This window comes from Urocitellus parryii, chromosome 7, assembly GCF_045843805.1.
Source record: "Urocitellus parryii isolate mUroPar1 chromosome 7, mUroPar1.hap1, whole genome shotgun sequence".
Taxonomy (NCBI): Eukaryota; Metazoa; Chordata; class Mammalia; order Rodentia; family Sciuridae; genus Urocitellus; species Urocitellus parryii.
In genome coordinates this window covers 68,642,488-68,663,978 of record NC_135537.1, presented here as the reverse complement: position 1 = coordinate 68,663,978, position 21,491 = coordinate 68,642,488, and the positions used below count along the sequence as shown (strand labels likewise).

The 21,491-nt window shown below is 38.8% G+C and overlaps 1 protein-coding gene across 10 annotated transcripts in view; it reads right to left on the bottom strand.

The window, feature by feature from the left end:
* Sgk3 (serum/glucocorticoid regulated kinase family member 3) overlaps positions 1–21,491 on the bottom strand; it is a 116,790-nt gene that overhangs the window by 49,951 nt on the left and 45,348 nt on the right. For 6 of the 10 annotated variants that reach the window (XM_077800713.1, XM_077800715.1, XM_077800714.1 and 3 more), the window contains exon 2: positions 2,995–3,221. The exons of 2 other annotated variants lie outside the window; for them this stretch is intronic. In XM_077800713.1, the coding sequence (XP_077656839.1) occupies positions 2,995–3,072 (78 nt within the window). In that variant the 5' untranslated portion in view covers positions 3,073–3,221. Of the gene's footprint in view, positions 1–2,994; positions 3,222–17,830; positions 17,850–18,149; positions 18,216–21,491 lie in introns of those variants that run through there. 2 more of the 10 variants (XM_026410018.2, XM_026410020.2) reach the window with 2 other exon arrangements.

Here is a 21,491-nt window from a genome sequence, read left to right as displayed (position 1 = left end):
TACAGCCAAGAACAGAACCACTCTTGGGTTCCAGGCTGCAGTGGATCTGCAGCAAATATATTTACAGGAAATAAGGTCTTGTGAAATTATTAACTAACAGTATGGTTATAGACAAGTGCTTATTAAGTAAGTTCTAATAAAATAACAAGCAAAAAACATTTAAAATTTAAAAAATACTTCTATTGGAAAAAAGCAGGATTTCACAGAAACAATACAATACTTATTGTAATACGAAATTATTTTTATTTGAGTATTTACTTGGTCTGTCTTTCCTCACCAGAATTTAAGTTCTTGAGAGCTAGAGCTGTGTTACCCATTGAATCTCTAGTGCCTTGAAGATTCCTGGCATAACACAGAATTCACCGACAGTTTGTCAAGTGGATAAATGAAAATATAATGTAGACATGGTTTAAGTCAAGACATACTAGAATGCAATGCATGAATCTATGGGGGTTACATAAAAGATGAGAAGAGTGTAAAAATATTATTGAATACTCAGTAACACAAGGTCTATTTTTGTTCTACAGGCATCTGGACTTGCTGAAGCTGAACAGAGAGTCTGTCGGATGAGGAGGGGTCTATCTGAGCTCATTAGAATCAAGTTTCTTACTAAACATCTACTATCTCTGTTATAGGGGATGGTAAAATAATAGTAAGGGAAGTTCTTGCTTCAAAGGACCTTGATTCTGGCAGGCAAAGCACATGTAAATAAATGCCAAAAGTCAGGTGATGATTACAGCTATTAAAGAGTTACTAATCAGGACAGAGTGAAAGGGTATTTGGGGTGGGGTTTGAAGGTGCTATTTTATATTTTAAGAGGTCAGAAAAAGTCTCTGTAATGAGGCAACATTTGGGAATCTAAAGAAATAAATGAACATGGTGATTTGGACAAGGCTTCTGAGAACTCAGAGCACATGTGGGCACAGCTAGGTAAGAAAGTTGCTGAAGTCTTCCTTGACCGTTTCTCAGAAAACATGGAAATACCTATACCCTGAAAAATCCAAGGACATCTGACACAACCTACAGCCCACACTTTCAATGTTATGAATTTCTGTCTAACTTGGCAGGAGGTAAAGTCCCTGAAGCAGAGAATGGCCCAAAGGTAAAAATAAGAAGAGGGAAGGAAAAAAACTTGCACACACTTCCCTACTTTACCCTAGGTTTATTAACCCTTGTTTACCTTCATTGTGATATTAGTAAAAATGTGTTTAAATCATGTGTAACAAATGCACACTGTTTAAGGTACCACTGAAATATAGAGGCTGACAGCACACATGAAAAGAGGTAAATGGCCTCCAATCTCTCTGCTCTGGCCATTGATGCAGGAGGTGGGAGGTGTGTTTGTTTAATAAAGAACAGAGAGCAGAGAGGCTGTTTCTTTTCTCCCTTTCTTGGGAGAAAGCCACCATTTGGGAGCACCTAGCCCACACAGTTAAAAAGGCAGAGTGTAGTGTTCAGATGAAGGGTTTAGTTTAACTCTTCAGCTTTTCTCATCTCCCATGTGACATGCACTCTGAACTGAAAGTTGCTTGTCATGGGGCTCAACTGGCAGGGGTCAGGTGAAACCCTCATTGGAGGCTGGGAGGGACTACTGAGTCAAGAGCAGGAAAGAACATGTCACAGCCTTAGGAAGTTCTTTGACTACTGAGAGCCAAAGCACTGAGTCAGTAGAGGCCCCTTTAGGACCCTGGCCAAGCCAAAAAAGGAGAGATCCCAAGTTAGTCCATCAATTGCAGATACCAGCAACAGAGCTGATAAAATGCCCAGGGCTATATGATGTCGGCCACATCTGGATATGTGCTAGACCAGCCATTCCACAGCTAGAATAGTAAAGATCTACAGGGATGACCAGAATACAAGAGCCTTCTCTAGGTTACCATGAAATTAGTCATCTACTCAATCAATACTGTGAAAGGAGATACCCTCCTGCCCATAAGTCAAGATGACAACCTGGAGAAGTATGTCAAAATAAGAAAAAAGAGCAGAATTAACACAACCTGGGCATTTTTACCTAGATCAAAGTAAGTGTTAAACAGATCTAAGTTGTTAAATTAATTTCTTAACACTACTCAGCAGAGGGGACTTTATACGACTAGATCACTTAGATAAGATAAATGACTTTTTTTTTCAGAAGGGTAGGAGATATCTGTATATACTAACTAGACTACTGGAAATAAATACAATATTGTATGTTTCATTACGTTAATTTAAAAAGCGATTCTCTATTGTATACTAAAAACAGGAAATATTCATTGTGCTTATTCTTTATAAAGCTATATAACAGATACTACAGTATTAAAAAATAAAATCAGAAGTGGGTTTTGCTTTTAAGATGAAAAAAAGGACATCTGATACAACAATATTAAAAATAAAACAAAGTAATAAATGTCATAGGAAAGATACTACGGAAACTTCATGACAGAAATTCTTAACATGGATCAACAACACCTGACAGCATACATAAAATTATCAGTATATAGACCAGTATGTATGCTCACATACATTTTCTTTTCCTTGGTACTGAGAATTGAACTCAGGGGCACTTAACCACTCAGACATATCTCCAGCCCTCTTTTATATTTTATTTAGAGACAGGGTCTCACTTAGTTGCTTAGGGCCTTGCTAAATTGCTGAGGCTGGCTTTGAACTTGCAATCCTCCTGCCTCAGCCTCCCAAGCTGCTGGGATTGTAGGTATACACCACCGCACTAGACCACACACATACATTTTCTGATAAAGGGGGTCTGAGATAGTTTTGTATCGTTCTCCAAGGAAATGGGAAAACAGGCAAAAATATGCATTAAAAAAGGAAGTTTTATTTTTGTTATAATAGCAGGGCAGACTCTGTGGAGGACACATCATTCAAAAGAAATAAAATCTGCATATTCAGAAATGGGGGAAAGAGAAATATTCTAGCTTGGGGAAGAACAAAAGCAGAAATGGAAATATTTTCTATAACAAAATTTTTCCCGTATGCTGTATGTTACATACTTACAGTAAACCTCTTCTTTTTCTCTCTGTGTTCATCAGAGCTGGGAATGCTTACACTTGGGCAGTTTTCCTTGTAGTCCATGATATAATTTCTTTGCGTTTAAATGACTCAAAAGGGCACCAAAAAAAACAAAAACTGAGTCCGAAGAAATAATCAACAGAGGATGAGCACAATCAACTAATCCAAAATATGAAAACTCTTGAAGTAATGTTCAAATTCCATCATGCAACCTTAACCGACAGGGGGGAAAAAAAAGAATTGATTAGCAAGATAACTTAAAAATATTATTAAGATTTGTCATTCCTTGTAAATAGGACCCATTTGATGTTTATTCTGGCAGAAATTTATAAATCTCAGCCCAGGTTAGAGATTTAGTTCCTGTTGTGTTACTAGCACTAAACCACAATCAAGCATTTGTATCCTATCTACCTTTCTTTCCATTGGAAATTCCAGGAGTCTATACGCTGCAGTTCGTGTGGACTAAAGTTTAATTCTCACGAAAGGAGTTCTGGTTGGATGATCAGAGCCTTGCCCTCCTGTCACAGTAGTCTACTGTGCTACTGGTTAATATTGAAGCACAGAGAAAGAGACTCCTCTACAGGTAGCATAGATGAGAGGGGGAAGTGGTTATGAGCCATCCTACAAACTATGACTTTCAGATTTTGTATCAGGTCAAACCAGTGATGTGACTGCTGAACAATTCAGATTACAATCCTGTTTGGTAGGTAACTATTTATTCCCATTTTACTAGTAAGAAAACAGAGTCACAAAGAGAATAAATAATTTGCACATCTAGAATTTTGACCCAGCCTGTTTGGCACCAGAGTCCCAACTCATAAACTGGATGAAGGGCTGTGGCTGTGGCTCAGTGGTAGCACATTTGCCTGGTATGTGTGAAACACTGGGTTTGATTCTCAGCACCATGTATAAATAAATAAAGGTCTATGAACAACTAAAAAAAGTTTAACAAAAAAATTGGATGAAGCCAGAAGATGCACATCTATAATCCCAACAATTTGGGAGGTTGAGGCAGGAAGATCACAAGCTCAAGGCCAGTCTTGGCAACTGAGTAAACAATTAAAATCAGTGGGGATGTGGCTCAGTGATAGAACACTCCTGAGTTCAATCCCCAGAACTGAGGGGGGGAAAAATCCAACACTGTGGATGATTCTTATGCACTGAATTAGTGATCAGAGACACTGTAGTAGATCTTCACACAAAACAAATACAATATGCTGATATCATTCCACCCTTGAACAAAGGGCTTGATATGTCACACTAATGTCACCTTTGTTACACAGAGCAGACTATACTTTCCACTGACACCAAATAATATATTTTAAATGGTCTGTATGCCTGGATAATTTCCCTGGATCAGTTTAATCTGAGGGTCCCATGACCTACCATAGCTCACTCTTTACCAGCAAGCAGCAAAAGGGAATCTGAGGGGGAAGATTATAAGTTACACTATTCACACATGTCCCTTGAGAATGTGAGATTTAGGGTCATAGGTCCCACTAGTACTTAATTTTATATGAATTTAAACATTTGTGCCTTTTGTGCTGCAACTCACAGCAGAATTACAGGAAAACATCAGGCCTCAGGCCTTCCCTTTGGAAGGGACAATAAGATACCACATTGAGTGGCATCAGGAATGAAGGATGGGGAAAGAGTTGAAAAAGCTGTTCCATACAAAGTGCCCAGAGGACATGTAAGATTACAGGTAGAGCAGGCAGTTAAATGTAGAAGCCTACATTCAAGGTACACACTCAAACCTGGCCAGAGTTTCCACTTTGTGCTGTATCTATGTATACTCCATTTACTCTTCCATATCAAATCACCTATTTTTTTCCACCCTGCCACATCCCAGAAAGCTGACCTGTATGCGCTACAAACAGAGGCTAACTACCTTCTGCCCTTGTCCTCTGGTTAGATTCAGTGCCTCACTATGAGGCACTAGCAGAACAGGGGCAGGAGCAGTGAGATGCTAAGGTTATTATCCCTTTGATCCATATTGGACAGCAAAAGGATTTCTCTATCTAAGGCCAGCTTCTACCAGGCAGCCTCTTCTACCCCAGTTATAATTCAAGGACTAGGAGTAATGATAGGCTCCTGATCTTGCTGGGAAAGAGGGACTTCAACCATACCTTGGTTGCCTTAACCCTACCCACAACACCTTAATAAACATTCCTTTGTTAGACACCCTTCATTACTTTTGCATATGCCTTGTAACTAATGCAGTTACCTGGTACCAACAATGGTCCTAGGAAACAGAACCTCAAAAGTGAGATATATATTTGATAAGTGTCCTGATAACCTTCTTAAGGAGGAAGGGGATGGCACACAGTGACATCATGACCATTTCAATTATTTCCTGTGCATGGTGTTACAAGATGGAGTGCTGGTGGAGGGCAGGGGGCTAGAAATCTGAGTGGCTCATGAAAAGGTTTACTTCAGAGATTGTAACATGGGCTAGGGCTGCTTCTGGCTGTTCTTGAGAATGTGCACAAAGCAAATGACAAGTTGAAAGCCATGAATTCCCAAATAGATGGATATCCATCTATGGATGTTTTAGAGAATCTATTCTCTCTTAAAACTGCCAAGCTGATAGGACTAAGAATCAAGCCCAGAAGGATTACAAAAGCTAATTAAACTTGCAACACTGCAAAGTCTCATATGCTAACACAAGGGACACTGGCTGGAAAGCAGAATGATTCAGAAATATGGATTGAGACAGCTGGGAAGACACTAAAAAAACTGAACTCCAATTTAGCTCAAGTTCCCTGCTGAAAGCAGTTACCTGCATCCCTGAGGGTACTGAGACTACCAATGTACCCCGTAAAATCATTTGAGATTGTTTCACAAGAGGATTCCCATTCTCTTGACTACCTGCTCCTGCTATCCTTCATTGCCTCATAACCCAAAATAGCCCAGAAAGAAGTTCAAGTACTACTCTAAAAGAAGACTGCCTTTATACCAAAAAAAATCTGCAAAATCTCAATATTTTACCAGTAAAAGTCTGAGAAGCACATATGGGAGTATATTCAAATAGTATTAGATCAAAGAAGATTAAACGTAAGATTGTGGCCCTTTACAAGGCCATAATCATATACTCTTGATCTTTCTCCTGGCCTTTCCAAAGAGTGATCTACAGCAATTCCAAAGGTTGACTGTCCAACTGAAGCATGGGAAATCTATTATCCTTCCATAGGTTATAAGATGGGATACTAACTCAGAACTGATACTAATGCCAAATGTGGCCCACCAGTCAGAGTGGGACTCCCAGAGATGAAGGTGGCCCTGATAACTCAAGTGGGTCCAATTAAACCATAAGCCTACCTTGTGTTTATTTTCCTAGTCCTATAAATTTTAGTGGAAATCAATATAATAGTAACTGGCCCAAATCCCCACATTGGCTCCCTGCCCTATGTCATAAATTTTATTACAGGAGAAAGGACCATGTAGAAACCTCTGACAAGCATCAAGAGAAGAATAAGAGTTGTAGACCCCCCAAGGGTTTGACAACAACTACTGTCAATTTGATTACAAGCTTAAAGCCTTTCGAACTATTTTCCTTGCTCCAACTAAAAAAATAACAAAAAATTATACCATATCACTCTGAGCTCAGAAATCAGTACCACCGTCAAAAACTGGAAGGGTGTTAAATGCAAGGGTGTTAAATCCCACCATATTCCCATTTAACTAGCCTATTTACCAGAACCAAAGCCAGAAACATCCTAGAACATGACTATGGATTACCATAAATTTAATCAGGTAGTAATTCCAATTACAACTGCAATTCTAGATGTGTTATTTTGGGCTGAAGAAAATCAGCACAACCCCTGATATCTGATATGAGACTCTTGCCCTGGCAAATCCATTCTTTTCTCACAACATCAGCAAGGACAATGAGTTAGTTTGCCACAAATACCTAATCCCTTTTGCTGTCTAACCTGAGGGTCAGGTGTGAATTGTCATAATAAAACAGTCTGGAGGGCTGTGACCTTTTTTAGATCACCACACGGGTCTACCACATTATGGCATTGCCTTAATTGGATCTAAAGAACAAAAAGTACCAAGTACCCTGGACACTTGCATAAACACATAAACAAGATAAGGGATGGGAGAAAAATACCATCGAAGTTCAGGAATCTCCGAATCAGTGGTTTTTAGGGTTCCACTGGTCTGAGGCAGAATGTCTAATCTCAAGTCAGAGAAACAGTTATACCTTGCACTGCTTAACTGAGAAACAGGAAAAACAACTGGATGCTTCCCATTTGGACAGGATGTTCTGACCCATCTACTGGAAAAACCATGAAGTTGTTAGTTTTTATTGAAGCCTGTTCAAAGAGAGGGTTCTGTAACAACGAAAACTGCTCTAACCATTGAGTCTCTGCCTTAGCACACCCAACAGTATGAGAAATGACCTAATAGACATGGATTTGTTAAGGGGCCCGTGATAAGCATCAGGAGACTAAGGTCTAAAGATCTCTTAGGGTTTGCCAACAACTACTGTCCATTTGATTCCTGACTTGCTACTAGGCTCTGGTATAGATTAGATAGCTGGCTATGGAAAAACCAAGAAACTGGGTAACAAGAACATTTATCATGAACAGAGCATTACTTGATTCTCCAAATCATAAAATTGGATATGCACAGCAGAATTCTACTCAGTGTAGTAAAAGCAAGACCAGGTGTGAGCAGATTTGGATGGCACATGTGAGCTGCAGAGATAAATGGCACAGACCTCCATGGGGGCAGAGTTAGGATTTAAACCTGGTAGTCTGACTTCAGGGTTCATTATACCAGACTGTTTCCACATGTATATGCTCTAGAGTCCTTTAGGGACAAATGAAGATGGTTCAAAACTTACTTTTTCTGTGTATTTTGAGACAGATCTCACTATATTATCCAGGCTGGTCTTGAACTACTGGACTTAAGCTAACCTCCTGCCTCCATCTCTCAAGAAACTGGGACTATAAGCTACAGATACAACTTGCCCAGTTTTCATAAACTTTTAAGTGGTTAAAAGTAAAATTATGAAAAATTAATCCTAATATTACTGTGAATTTAATGCATAATTATTCTATGAAACTAAAGCAATTAAAATTATATGAAATCATCCTCCGGCCAAGCAGCCAAATAAAACAGAATGAGAAGCGGATTGACATAAAAAGATCACAAATGAGAAAGAAGTAGAACAAAAATATACATTGTTCATGTGGGAATGAAAATTGAAAAAATTCTGAGAGGTTCACAGGTATGTAGTAGAGCTTTTCAAAATGCAACAGAAAAAAAGATCAACCTCAACTCTGCTGGCAAGACACAAGATAATCATATACAGTGGTTCTCAGGGGCAGCTGGATTGCTCAGGCGTAGGCGGTATGGCCCCAAAGAGACCTAAATTCATCAGATGTTAACCCATAATGGAAGAACTAATCTGACTATCCACTTCATGAATCAGTTCAGACAAGTCCAACAACAACAACAACAAAATAGATCAAAAAAGAACTTTCAGAGGCCAGCCAGATCTTAGGAAGGACAGTGAATTTGCAAGGGTAATGTAATAGCTAGTAAATACTATATAATGCTTCCCATCTGGGGTCAATTTTGCTATGGGGGGATATTTGGCAATGTCTGGAGACTTTTAGTTCTCTCAACTTGGTGGCAAGGAAGTAGTCAGAAAAGATGCTAAGCATCTCCAAGGCCCAGGACTGCATTGTTTTTGTTGTAGGGGGTCTACAACAAAAAAATCATGTGGTCCAAAATGTTAACAGTAGTGAGATCAAGAATCCAGCATTTATTGAGCACTAATGCCAGGCCTGCTTTAAGAACTCTAACACCTCACTCAATCCTCACAGCAACCTCTGAGATAAATATCACTATTCCCACTTTATAGATGAAGAAGAAAGCTAGGCTATGAAGAGTACTTTCACATGACTGATTACACAGCTATGGATGACAGCACCCTGACCCAACAGCCCAACTTGCACATCATTGTGTCCCTCAACTTCTTATCCTACTATTGTACGCATCCTCTCATAGCAAAGGCAGATTTTGATTCCGCCACAAAGAGGAGCTGGAGTTTGGGCAGCAATGGCAGGAGTGCTAGGCTCCTGACTTTCCTCTCTTGAAACATCACACATAGACATCTACCCAAGAGCTTGATAGAGAGCAGACTTTGCATGCTGGCCCCATCACAAAGACAAGGGCTAAATTATGAAATAAGGAAGACACAAGAAATGATGCTATTAAGAACATGGTTTTTCGAAAAGGGAGGGGGAGTTTATCTTTTTTAAAAAAGCATTTATAGATTTCATTTTTAAAAAATTTAGAGCTATAAAAAGTAGCAATATAAGTGGCACTCTGTGGAGGAGAATCACCCAAATTCTTATGTTAAAATTTTGTTGATTCAAATACTCCTTAAAAATAAATGGACATATTGGGCACAGTAGCACATGACTGTAATCCCAACAGGCAGGAGAACTGCAAGTTCAAGGCTAGACTGGGCAACTTAGTAATGACTCTATCTCAAAATAAAAAATAAAAAGGGTGGGAGATGTAACACAGTGGGGTAAAGCACTCCCAGGTTCAATCCCCAGTACAGAAAAAATAAATAGACATTACTTAGAACTTTTTAAAAGCAATTTTCCCTTTAATTTTAATGTGTCTTTTTATCTACTATAGGTTGATTACTGTCCTGAATCTTACCCATCTTTCTTTGGGAACGAACAGTTAAAAAAAATTATAAAAAGGGTCAAAAAATTCTTCTGTTTTTACCTCTAAAATAGTAGAGTTTATGACTCCTATTCCTTCAATATTAAAGACTTCAATTTGATATTGACTAGTGGATCCTACCCAGATTAGAAACTAGATGTATTCATAATTTATCAGTATTCACTCTTAACTAATATGATGGAGACAGAGAGGATTGAAGATTTACACCAAGGAATAAAGGGAAATAAGGACAAGCCAGACTATCCCAAAAGAAAAGAGTCAGGCTTGAAAGAATTGCAAGTTTTCTTTAGCAGGAGCACAGAACCATGCACTAGTATATGAGAACAATGGTACCCTTAAAGGTAGGACTTAAAAAAGAGTTAGGAAGACACAAAAGAAAACCCATGCGTATAGAATGCAACATTATAAAATTCCTAGAGATAATAGAAGAAAACATAGGTGACTTCCAGTATGGTGATGACTTTGTAGATACACCAAGGCAAGTTCCTGAAAAGAATGTCAAGAGAATGAGAAGGGCTGGGGATGTGGCTCAAGCGTTAGCGCGCTCGCCTGGCATGCGCGGGGCACTGGGTTCGATCCTCAGCACCACATACAAATAAAATAAAGATGTTGTGTCCACTGAAAACTAAAAAATAAATGTTAAAAAATTCTCTCTCTCTATAAAAGAGAGAGAGAGAGAGAGAGAGAGAGAGAGAGAGAGAGAGAGAGAGAGAGAGAATATGAGAGGACAAGCCATGAACTAGAAGGAAATATCTGAAAAAGACATTCAGTAAGCCAGATGCAGTGGTACACAGCAGCTCAGGAGGCTATGGCAGGAGGATTGAAAGTTCAAAGGCAGCCTCAGCAACTTAGCAAGATGTCTCAAAATAAAAAATAAAATGAGTTATGAATGTGACTAAGTGGTTAAGCACCCCTGGGTTCAAGCCCTGGTAAAAATAAATAAATAAGAATTTAAAACCCTCCAGGAAAAAAAAAAGGCATTCAGTAAAGGATTATTACCTAAAATATACCAAAAACTCTTAAAACTCAAAGTTTAAAAAATAGCCTAATTTAAAAATGGGCCAAAGATCTTAACAGACAATGCACAGAAGGGAATATATAGTTGACAAATAAGCATAAGGAAAGATACTCCATCTCATGTCAAGGGAAACGCAAATTAAGACAAGAAGATACCAATACAGACCTATTAGAATGGGCAACATCCAGAAAACTGACAACATCAAATGCTGGTGAGGATGGGGAGCAACAGGAACTCTCATTCATTACTAGTGAGAATGCAAAATGGTAGAGTCACTCTGGAAGACAATTTGGCAATTTCTTACAAGACTAAAATACACAATCATCCCATAATCCATCAGTTGTGCTCTGTGGTACTTACCTAAAGGGGGTAAAAACTTATGTCCACACAAAAACTTGCAGGTGGTTATTTATAGCAGATATATAACTGCAAAAACTTTGAGGCAAACATTTTAGTAGGTAAATGGATTACAACTGGTACATCAGACAGTGGAATATTTTTCAGCATTTCTAAAAAGAAATGGGCTATCAAGCCATGAAAAGCCATGGAGGAAACTTAAATACATATCGCTAAGTGAAAGTAGACAATCTGAAAAGGTTTCACACTGTTTGTGTCCAATTACTTAACATTCTAGAAAAGGTAAAACTCTGGGGAGAGAGTAAAATAACCAATGTTTGCCAGGAGTTGGAAGGATAGCAGGATGAAAGGATGAATAAGTAGAGCACAGAGGATTTTTAAGGTTTGATTTGTATGATACTAAATGGCAGAAATATACATCATTATATATTTGCCCACAACCAAAGAAATGCACAACACCAAGAGAGAACTCTAATGTAAAACTATGGACTTTGGGTAATTATGTTTATGTTAATGTAGGTTCATCAAGTATAACAACTGAACCACTCTGGAGGGGGGATATGATAATGGGGGAAGGTACATGTGTGGGGTAGGAGGTAAATGGGAAATTTACACACCTTCTTCTTTAATCCAACTGTGAAATCAAAACTTCCCTAAAAATAAAATAAAAAGAGGCACAAACCCTGGGCACAGGACAGAGATCAGGTGGGAACTAATCTAGGAAATAAGAAAATGGATTAGAGTGGGGGAAGAGGATTATTCATTTGAAATTACATTAAAAGTACCTTCCCAGGAAACTCAAACCCCAAAATAACTGATTTCTGGTACTGGAAGTCTACTGTAATAGTACTTAATCTGTGTTTGTTTATTTCCACCTCTCAGGATACTAGCTCCAAATATATCTGAAATGTTTCAACAGAGACAAAGCACATCTTTGTCACATCTGTAAATTAGGTTCACAGCAGAATAGATTAAAAAACCAACAGGATCTGCCAATGAAAGATACATAGTAACCTCCCCTTCCCTCACACACATCACATGATGAGTCAGTTACAACTTTTCCTGTTTTCCTTCCTTTAATTCCCATTCTATGCCCCTCTTTGGTTTTTCCCCTCATTCTGTAATTACAAAGTAGTTCTGTTTTTCTTGGGCTTATCACACCTTATATTTGAAGGATCTTTTATTTATTCTGATTCTTAAGAAAAGTGATAAAGGAGTTTAAAACAATATATGTGCAAAATAATTAGTTATGTTGGGACAAACAATACAGAACAGTATGAATCCAACAATTTGAGAGGAATGTCCAAGAACCTCAACAAAGTCACAGGGACCTATGGATTCCCAGAAACTGGCTCTATCTTTATTACATTCAGGAAGGGGAATGAGGGAAGAGGTGAAAGTAACCACTGACAGCCCTTTGTTTTCCATATTAGACTTAAAACTGCCAGGATAAGAAGGAAAGCCCTACACTTATTGCAACAATAACACAAGCCTCCACTTGGTGAAGGATAGGGAACGTAGCAGTGGCAGCAAGTGTCCTATCCTCCTCTGCCTCCCAAGTTCACTGGTCTCAATCACAAGAACAGCTGCACTTTTACAGCTTCCCAAGCTTTCCCATTCAAAGACACACTTCTAGCACATCTTACAGGCAGATGTGAACACAGAATACTCCAAGGACAATTTCTAGAGGACTGCGATCACTGGCAGAGCGAGGGGGCCTAGGGTGAAGCTGGTTGTGATTGTGGAGGTTGAGTATGAAGAAAGAATTCAGACTGAGGAGACACTAAAAACAAAACTAAACTTACAAAGTCAACAATCACCACCAAGTCTCAAAGTCTTTTTGGAAAACTTCAACCTGTCTCTGCTTTTGTTCTAACCTCCTTACAATCCTACCTCAGCAGCCCGAGTGATATAAATTGGATAATCCCTGCCCCCTCCATTTATACCCTTTCTATGGCTTCCTGCTGTCCCTAGAATAAAATCCAAACTAAATTATAGCCAACAGACTACCAACTATTTGCCCAGCTACACCCACCAGGCCACATGCCCTCTGTTCAGAAAACTCCCATTAGAACAACCTTTTCCCTAGTTTGCATGCACACCAAACTTTTTCCCATTTGAAGTCTGTCTCTTGTACCTATGGTCCCTTCATCTGGGATGACTTCCCCACAGCTCTTCACACAAAGGCCTTTGTTCAAATGTCACTTCTTGTGATAAACCTTCCTGAACACTGTAACTAAAAATGTTCCCTCCACAAATTAGACTTCTCCATCATCCTGTTTATTTCAATTTTAGCATTATGGACTGCTTCTAGGATTGCATTTTGCTTGCTTATTCAAAGCTTCCCCAACTGTAGGACCTTTACTTATTCACTGCCATGTTCAGAAGGCCCTACTAAACATTTGTTTAACTTATTCATGCAACAGGTAAGAGAAACATGCTTAGAAATTCCAATTTGCCAAATTATGATGGTGAGATCTTTAAAGTAAACAGTGCTTCATCATTTCTTCATTAATCTCTTAAATCATCACTCTCTGCCTCGTTACTGGGTCACCCCAGTATACTAACAGGTTATGATAACTTAATAAAATCCTCCCTAAAAATACAGATTTACTTATTTAAAGTCACTTACAAAATGCACACCATGTGCTAGGGATGTATCACTAGTCTGTGCCCCCATTTTAAGTATATAACGCCTTTGCATTTTAAAAACAAAAATCAGGATAAACACAGATGCTTACATAGTATGATAAAAGGAAACTTCACTCCAGAGCAAATATTTGCTTTCAAAATTCTTCTGACAGTAAAACTTCATTTTTTAGCACATTAGAAGACATCTTTCAGAGCACACAAATTATAATCAATTACATATTTAATTATAATACATATTGACACTGTAGCACATTTGTGATAAGTCCTTTTACTGGCTGTGTTATTAGTAAAAATAATATGTAAATTTTTATCTTAAAAGTTCAAAAATTAGAACCTCTATATATGTTTTCCTTACTCTTTTCCCATCAGTAGAAACTGCAGCTTTACCCTAGAAATTATAAAATAAATTTATTTATACCTGTAAGTACTCAAAATCAAGAACAAAGAAAATAAGGCTAATACATGCCCTAGAATGGAAAAACCCATTTGGTTTGGGAGGTAACAGGAGAAGAAAAGATAAAATTAAATGTCAGAAACATCTACAGAAATCCTTAAATTCAGTTTTAATCTGAAAGAGTCACAGGTAAAAGAAAAACATTGACTCAACTGGAAAAGTACAAGGAGATGTCTGTATTATAAAATTAACCAAAACATGTTAAACTAAATGCTGATATCAAACTTAAAACTGTAATCTTGAACAACAGATAGACTCAGTATCTTCTATCTACCACCTTTCTCCAAAGAATTAAAAAACTTCTGGCATAGATGATTCTCCATATATCCAGGAAATAAGTGAAGAAAAAGAGTGATTTTTTTGAGATTAAACAATGAAAGGAGGCAAATTAATTCCCACAAGAGAAGACAATGTTCAGTCCTATCCAGCTCAGAAAACAAAGCAGAGAAAGAGTATTACGTGTGCCTGCAGATATAAAAACAAAATACAATTTAGAAATAATACTTCACGAGAAAACTCAAAGCTATAGATGTTGCTCCATAAGTCTGGCTTGTCCCAGTGGCTTCCTAGTAAGATTATTGTGTATTTTTTAAAACATTTGACTATGTAAGTGTTGTATATGTTGCTCTTCCTATACCCACTTCCTTCTACAAACACAGAACTGGATATCTTCATTTGTATCTTTTTACTTAGTACTGAATTTCCACTGCCATTTTCCTTATATGTCCATATGGTAGAAATAATTGTTGCAGCTCAATCTTAATGATTTAAAGGCCTATTAAACAGAATTTTAATTTTACTTTTACTTAAAAAGCAGATAAATAGATGTGGATCTTATATTTCCTTTAAAAGTAACTGAAAGGAAAAAAGATAACTGGAATTTTTCTATGTGTGCTTCCTGGAATTTATGTGTGTGTTTCTTGTCCTTCAGTTTATATTCAACAAAAAAAAGAAAAATGCTCAAATAATTACAATTCAAAGTAGAATGTGATAAATTCCCTATGAAAGTCATCAGAACTCAGAGGAAGACAAAACTACCTTCAACTAAACTTATCTTATGGGAGGAAGCTTGAAGGATGAGCACTCAAAACAGAGCAGCAGAAGTCTTCAGCTCAAACAGGGGAAAGCTATTAGTCCAGTTTATTTGAATAACTACCTACACTGGGGAAAAGTCCAAATCATTAATAGAAAAAAAAATGAGAAACTGTCATGAAGCAATACTCATTTCCAGGCTTTATAAGACACTGCCATTAAAGCTTTATCTTACTTTCATGTTTATAAGCCTAAATTGGAAATCACTGTTTTTATCTATAGAAGATAGGGAGTTTTGAATGCCAGTCTTCTCACTGTGGATCTCACTTTGATGAGGATGTGAAAGAATTTAAAAGGGAACTGTGAGACTGTAGGTGTAGATGATGGAATGAAATGAAGGGGCACAAAGAAAGAGGGGATTGGCAACAACAGAAGCGTCAGGTTCACACACACACACACACACACACACACACACAAAAAAAAAAAAAAAAAAAAACCTGACAGGTGAAATATTTGCACATGGGGTGCAAGGTAGGAGGAAGAATTAAGATTGCTTTAAGGGGCTGAGGATATAGCTCAGTTGGTAGCCTGCTTGACTAGCATGTACAAGGCCCTGGATTCTAATCCCCTGCAACTCACATACACACACACACACACACACATACACACACACACACACACAGCCTCAAGTTTTTATTCCTGGGTAACCAGGAGAAAAAACTAGAAGGGGTGGGCAGAACAAAATGACAGTGAATTAGCTTAAGTAATTACTAGTCTTGCTAGAAATGTCTACATCAGATCCACACATCTGATACCTTCTACATGCTAGGCACTGTTACCAGGTGCTTAGAATACAGCAGTGAACACAACTGGGAAGCACTCTGAGCCACATGGAACTTACCCACTAGTGGCAGACAACAGATAATGAGTAATTATATAAACAAGTAAATATACATTATAGGAAGTGTGGGGTTGTGTGCAATTTTAAATAAGAAGGTAACGTCTGAACAAATACCCAAAGGTGAGGGAGTGAGCTATGCAAAGAGCTGAGGAAGAGTCAGCAACTAGCACCCCAATATCTCAAAACAATTTCACTCCAAAATGCTTTTGAAGTTAGCAGCAACATTGCAACACACTTCTTCAGGACCCAGTCCTATTTCCTTAGGCTAATATTCAGGGTTCCATTTCCTGACTCTATCCTGCCTAATCAAGAAAAGTCACCAATAACACAGTGATAACAAACTGCCAAGTAGGTCAATTTGTTTATACTGGTCATTTACATTCTGTATATATGAGGAAAGGGCTACAGTTTAAACAACAAAACCAAAGCACTGTTAGAACGTGTTTGTACAAAGCTTAAGAAGACAATCATCTTGTTCTCAAAGCAATAATTGATGTAGCAACTTTGAGACTTGTGATTTAAATCAAAGGTGCTGAAGAATGATTATGAATCATGCAATTAAGCTACCAAAGCAGGATGTTGCTGAGAGAAAAACCATTCACAGCACCATAAAACTATCAAAAATAAAAACAGTAACTATCATCAAAACTAGAATATATTCCTCTGATTTTACAATTCATTGATCAGCAGAAGTGAATTCTAGTCTAAGCTTGTTTATTGATTCTGGGTTTCTGGCACCACACCTTTATCTATAACGACCAGTTAGTCTGATTTTCAAATCCCTTTCAATTCTGAGTCTATGCAGCAAGCTAATGATATCTGTTATTTTGGATGCTCTGCTTTACATACTCTTGCAATAATAGAATAAGCACTTACTTCAAATAGAATAATTCATAAGTCTGTATAAAGTGGCAGGAACTGTTTTTTTTTTTTTTAAACAAATCTTCCACAACTTAAAACGAGGCTACATTCACCCTAATGGTGATACTTTTTTTCTCTCTCTTAGAACAGCCTTAAAGACTGAGGTGTCTGAGGGTTGGAGGGTTAGCTAGGTGGTATGGCACTTGCAGGAGACCCTGGATTTGACTCCCAACACTGTCCAAGAAAATAAGACTGGGGTGTCGGTTCATTTTGAGAGTGGATTTGATTTAGAACAAGGTGGATGCGTCCTCTTCTTGCAGGACTCATCTTACAAAAACTGTTCCAAAGCAATCCCCAAACATTTCTAGCAACACCTCTAAGGAAAATGCGTAGGTTTTCCAGTGATGGCAAACTTTGGAAATTAATGATCATTTAAATGCGTAATAAGAAAACAGCCAGCACTCATTGTTGGCAAGCATTAGGCAATAATCTCTCAATCCTTACAATCTTGTAAATTAGGGACATATGTGAGGACTCAGCACACAGGAGTTTAGCAAATTGTTCAAGTTTTCTCAGTTAATAAATGACTTGAACCCAGGCATTCCAGCTTCAAAGCTATCATACCTAATATTCCCGTGGTATATTTATTCCCTGGTGTCCTTGTTTAAATAACAGTCCCATTATAAGTCGCACCCTTCTCGCAAACTCAACACCACCAAGTCAATATTAAGGCGCCCCCGCAAGCTCACCTTGGAGAAGTTTCTCCTACAGTCCTGAACCACTAACTATAAATGTATTTTAAAGAATATAAGAACTTAACAAGTACCTGAAATTTCTCGAGATTTGAGGAGAGGGTGTGTGGGGATCAACTCAAAATTTCTCTGTCCCGGAGCAAAGTGCTGCGAAGAGAGAGCACCACCAGCTGCGGTCCCGGCGCGTCCCGCTCCGAGGTTCACCCGAGGAGGCCGCCCACCTGCCCGCGCCCAGCCCGCCCCTCCTACTCCGCGCGCGGAAATGGCACCCAGCCGGTTCTCCCCACACACCTGCCCTGGGCGCGCCAGTGGGGTCCCTCCACCTGGCCCGAGCGGTACTGAGGCCCCTCCCAAGCCAGGTTCCCCTGCCAGCTCGGCAGTCTACACGCTTACCTTCGGAGACCCACCCCCGGCTCGTGGCTAGAGGGAAGCGCCACACCACACCACAGCTGCGCCACACTTGGCCGGGATCCTCACCGCGCCACCAGCCCCAAGCGGCGCCCGCGGAGCTCGGTGCCCCGACCCAAACTCCAGGCCCCACCCCTCACTGCTGGGCCCGCCCTCACCAAATCACAGGCACCGCCCCCCAGCCGAAGGGGCGTTCCCTCCGCCAGCTCAGCCCCGCCCCTAAAGCACTCTGGGCGACTGGGCTGGAGCAGCTGCAAACGGGACAATCCTCGGGAGGCGGTAAGTAAGTAAGAGGAAGTGGGGGACCCTGAGCATGTGTAGCCCCCAGAGAGGAAGGGCTGGACACCGACGGACGAAAGAGCGAAAAAGGCAGCGAGCTCCACCGGCGTAAGACAAGAAAGAGGCTTGAGAAGGGAAAGACAAAGCGTTCTCCTCAGGTTCCAGCCAAGGTGGAGGGCCAGTTGAGACCTTAAAACAACGTTCACTCATTCAGGGCATCTGCATAACCCCTCCTCTGGCTGAATAGGAATCACACACAAATTCGGAGTTACACGAATGAGAAGTCATTGGGAATGGTATTCAGAGGGGGCAAAGAACAGAAGTAATGCATTTACTGACACCCTCTGCACGTCCTGGTGCTTCCTTTTAAAACTTGTGGATACTGACTCCCAGAAAGAATCCTCACCCCAGATTTAAATTAATGTTAATCATTTCTTCTCACTTCAAACAGCTCAGGCACATTGGGAAAGAGCAAACCCTTAACCCCAGGCAGGCCAAGTCTAAATAAAAATTGTAGGAGGCCATTTTTGGGGTTTTGTTTGTTTGGTTTTGTTTTTAGTTGTAGACAGACGCATACCTTTATTTTATTTATTGTTACTTTTTTTAAAATATGGTGCTGAAAATTGAACCTAGTTCCTGCCTCGGGCTCTGTGAGCGCTCTACCACTGAGCCATAACCCCAGCCTGAGGCCATTGTTTTTGACCAAGCTCTTGCACTAGACCCCAACAGACCAGACTAAAAATCAAAACTACCCATGATAAAGTTCCACATCACCAAATGCAAACTAAGTTGTGTTTATGTGTGTGTTGGTACTGACTAGGGATGGAACCCAGCGACATTCTACCACTGAGTTTATATCCCCATCCCTTTTTATTTTTTGAGACAGGGTCTTGCTAAATTGCTGAGGAACACGTGTTCCTCATATCTCAGCTTTCTCAATCATTGAGATTACAGGCTTGTGCCAACTAAATTTTTATCTGACCTAGTAGTAGGGGTGGGATGAGAATGCCAACTTTCCCCAAACAGGCCAATCAACATAACAATGAAATTCCCTGTGCTTTAATCCTTATATCCTTTAATCCCTACAAAAGTAACCTGAAGTAATCTGCTGTTAACCTATCAATTTATCGATTACTTTTCTATTGTTTTGTTTCTGTGCCCTCACTTTACAAGGAAAGCAACTTTCTGCTTTTTCTTTTATTCTATTTTCTATAGCCTTTCTCTGTGTGTAAAACCACCCTCTTCCACACGGTTCACTGGAACACACTATGATAGGTAGGTAGGTAGAGTTTATATAATATTCTAGAACAGCAAAATAGTCATTTAAGGTATTTCTTTAACTAAATTGCTGTGATTTTTTTACATGAATATCCATAGTATACTACTTAGAAAGCTGGTAACTGGGTGTATAAATAAAGAAAAAGATTAATTGAAAAATCAAGTCATTTGATTGATAATAATCGAATTAAGGCAGGGAAACAGGCCTTGCTTTGCCAACAGACAGGACTGACACACGGCAAACTTCACTACAAGAACTTCAGAAAAATACCAAGAGGCCAACCTAGCTGCATGGACTTAAAGAAAGTCACAATATCTGAAGCTCTCAATTTTCACATCATTAAAATGAGGGGATTCAGTTAGGTGACCTCTAAATGTCCTTCCACACGTTTGAGTTTATCTTGCCAGGCTCAACTCAAAAAAAGATTCAAGAAATGCCTATCAGGGCTATTCCATTCAGGAGCACACAGAGAAGGTGGGAATTTTTAGCAGAAGTCTCCTTCAGGGATCTCTGGCATCAGTTCATTCAAGCTTTCCTTTCTTTGTTATGATTAAAGTGTCATTCTTATCCTAGCTCAAAACCTTTGAATTCTTTTCTTTCAATCTTGACATTTGGTCATCAGGTCCTTCATTTTCTCTTTTACAGAATCTCTTTAATTACTCTCCCCATTTCCACTGCCATCTCTTTGTAAAGAACAAATTCAAAGAATTCTTAATCTTTAATTATAGCAGGTGGGATTAATAGAAAACCTTGCTCAGCTCAGGTGCCTCTATTTGCAATAAAATACTATAGTACTCAGGATCTGCACCACTTAACCTGGCACTTAGCAGAGCTACTCTGGTTTTGTTATTTTTCTTGTTGTTATTTATCTCTAAAAACTAAGCTGTAAATCACTTACTACATGTACACAAGCCCCAGACAATCCCGGCAGAAAAGTCTGTTTTCAATATCTGAAGAAGCCTAAAAGGAATTATATATTCAACTACAATTAGGCTTTTACGGTTACCTATAATAGCAAGGTTCTCTATTTTTGTCTGAAATATTATATTATAGTAACACTAGTTACTTCATTCTAACCAAAGGCTTTGGTTGGTAGTTATATGTGACTTATGTATAAAAAATGGAAAAATAAATTTTTACTAAATAAGACTTGTTGGATCTTTGAGATCCATGGAGATAAATTAAAAAAAAAAAAAAGTAGGGGCTGAGGTTGTGGCTCAGAGGTAGAGTGCTCACCTAGCATGTGCAAGGCCCTGGGTTTGATCCTCAGCACCACATAAAAATAAACAAAATCTCTAAACTTGAGTTTAAAAAAAAAAAAAGTAGTCTATCTATTCTTTGTCATCCATTGCACTGACAAGTTATAGTTAGTGCAATGTTTTAAAATACATGAATCAATCTATGATTATTTTTAGTTTTCCTCATGGTCTTTTGCTATAACTAAAATACTGATTTTTTTCTTCCCATGCAAATAAGATAGTGAGAGTTTCCCTTTATATTTTCATAGAAATCCTCAAGAGTAAGAATAATCATACAACACTTCTTGGATTTGGACTAGAATATTTTTCAATGTTCCAGAAATAAATTCTGAAATCATAGTATTCCCTACATGAGGGAGTTCAATATACTATTAAAGATCTTCAGAGAGTAAATTTTCCTTAACTGCAACCTTACCCAGATGGCACAAGTAGAGGCAGAACCAACTTTGCTAAATGACTACCATGTAAGAGTAAAAAATGATTTGCAATCTATCAATGGCCCCTTGTGTT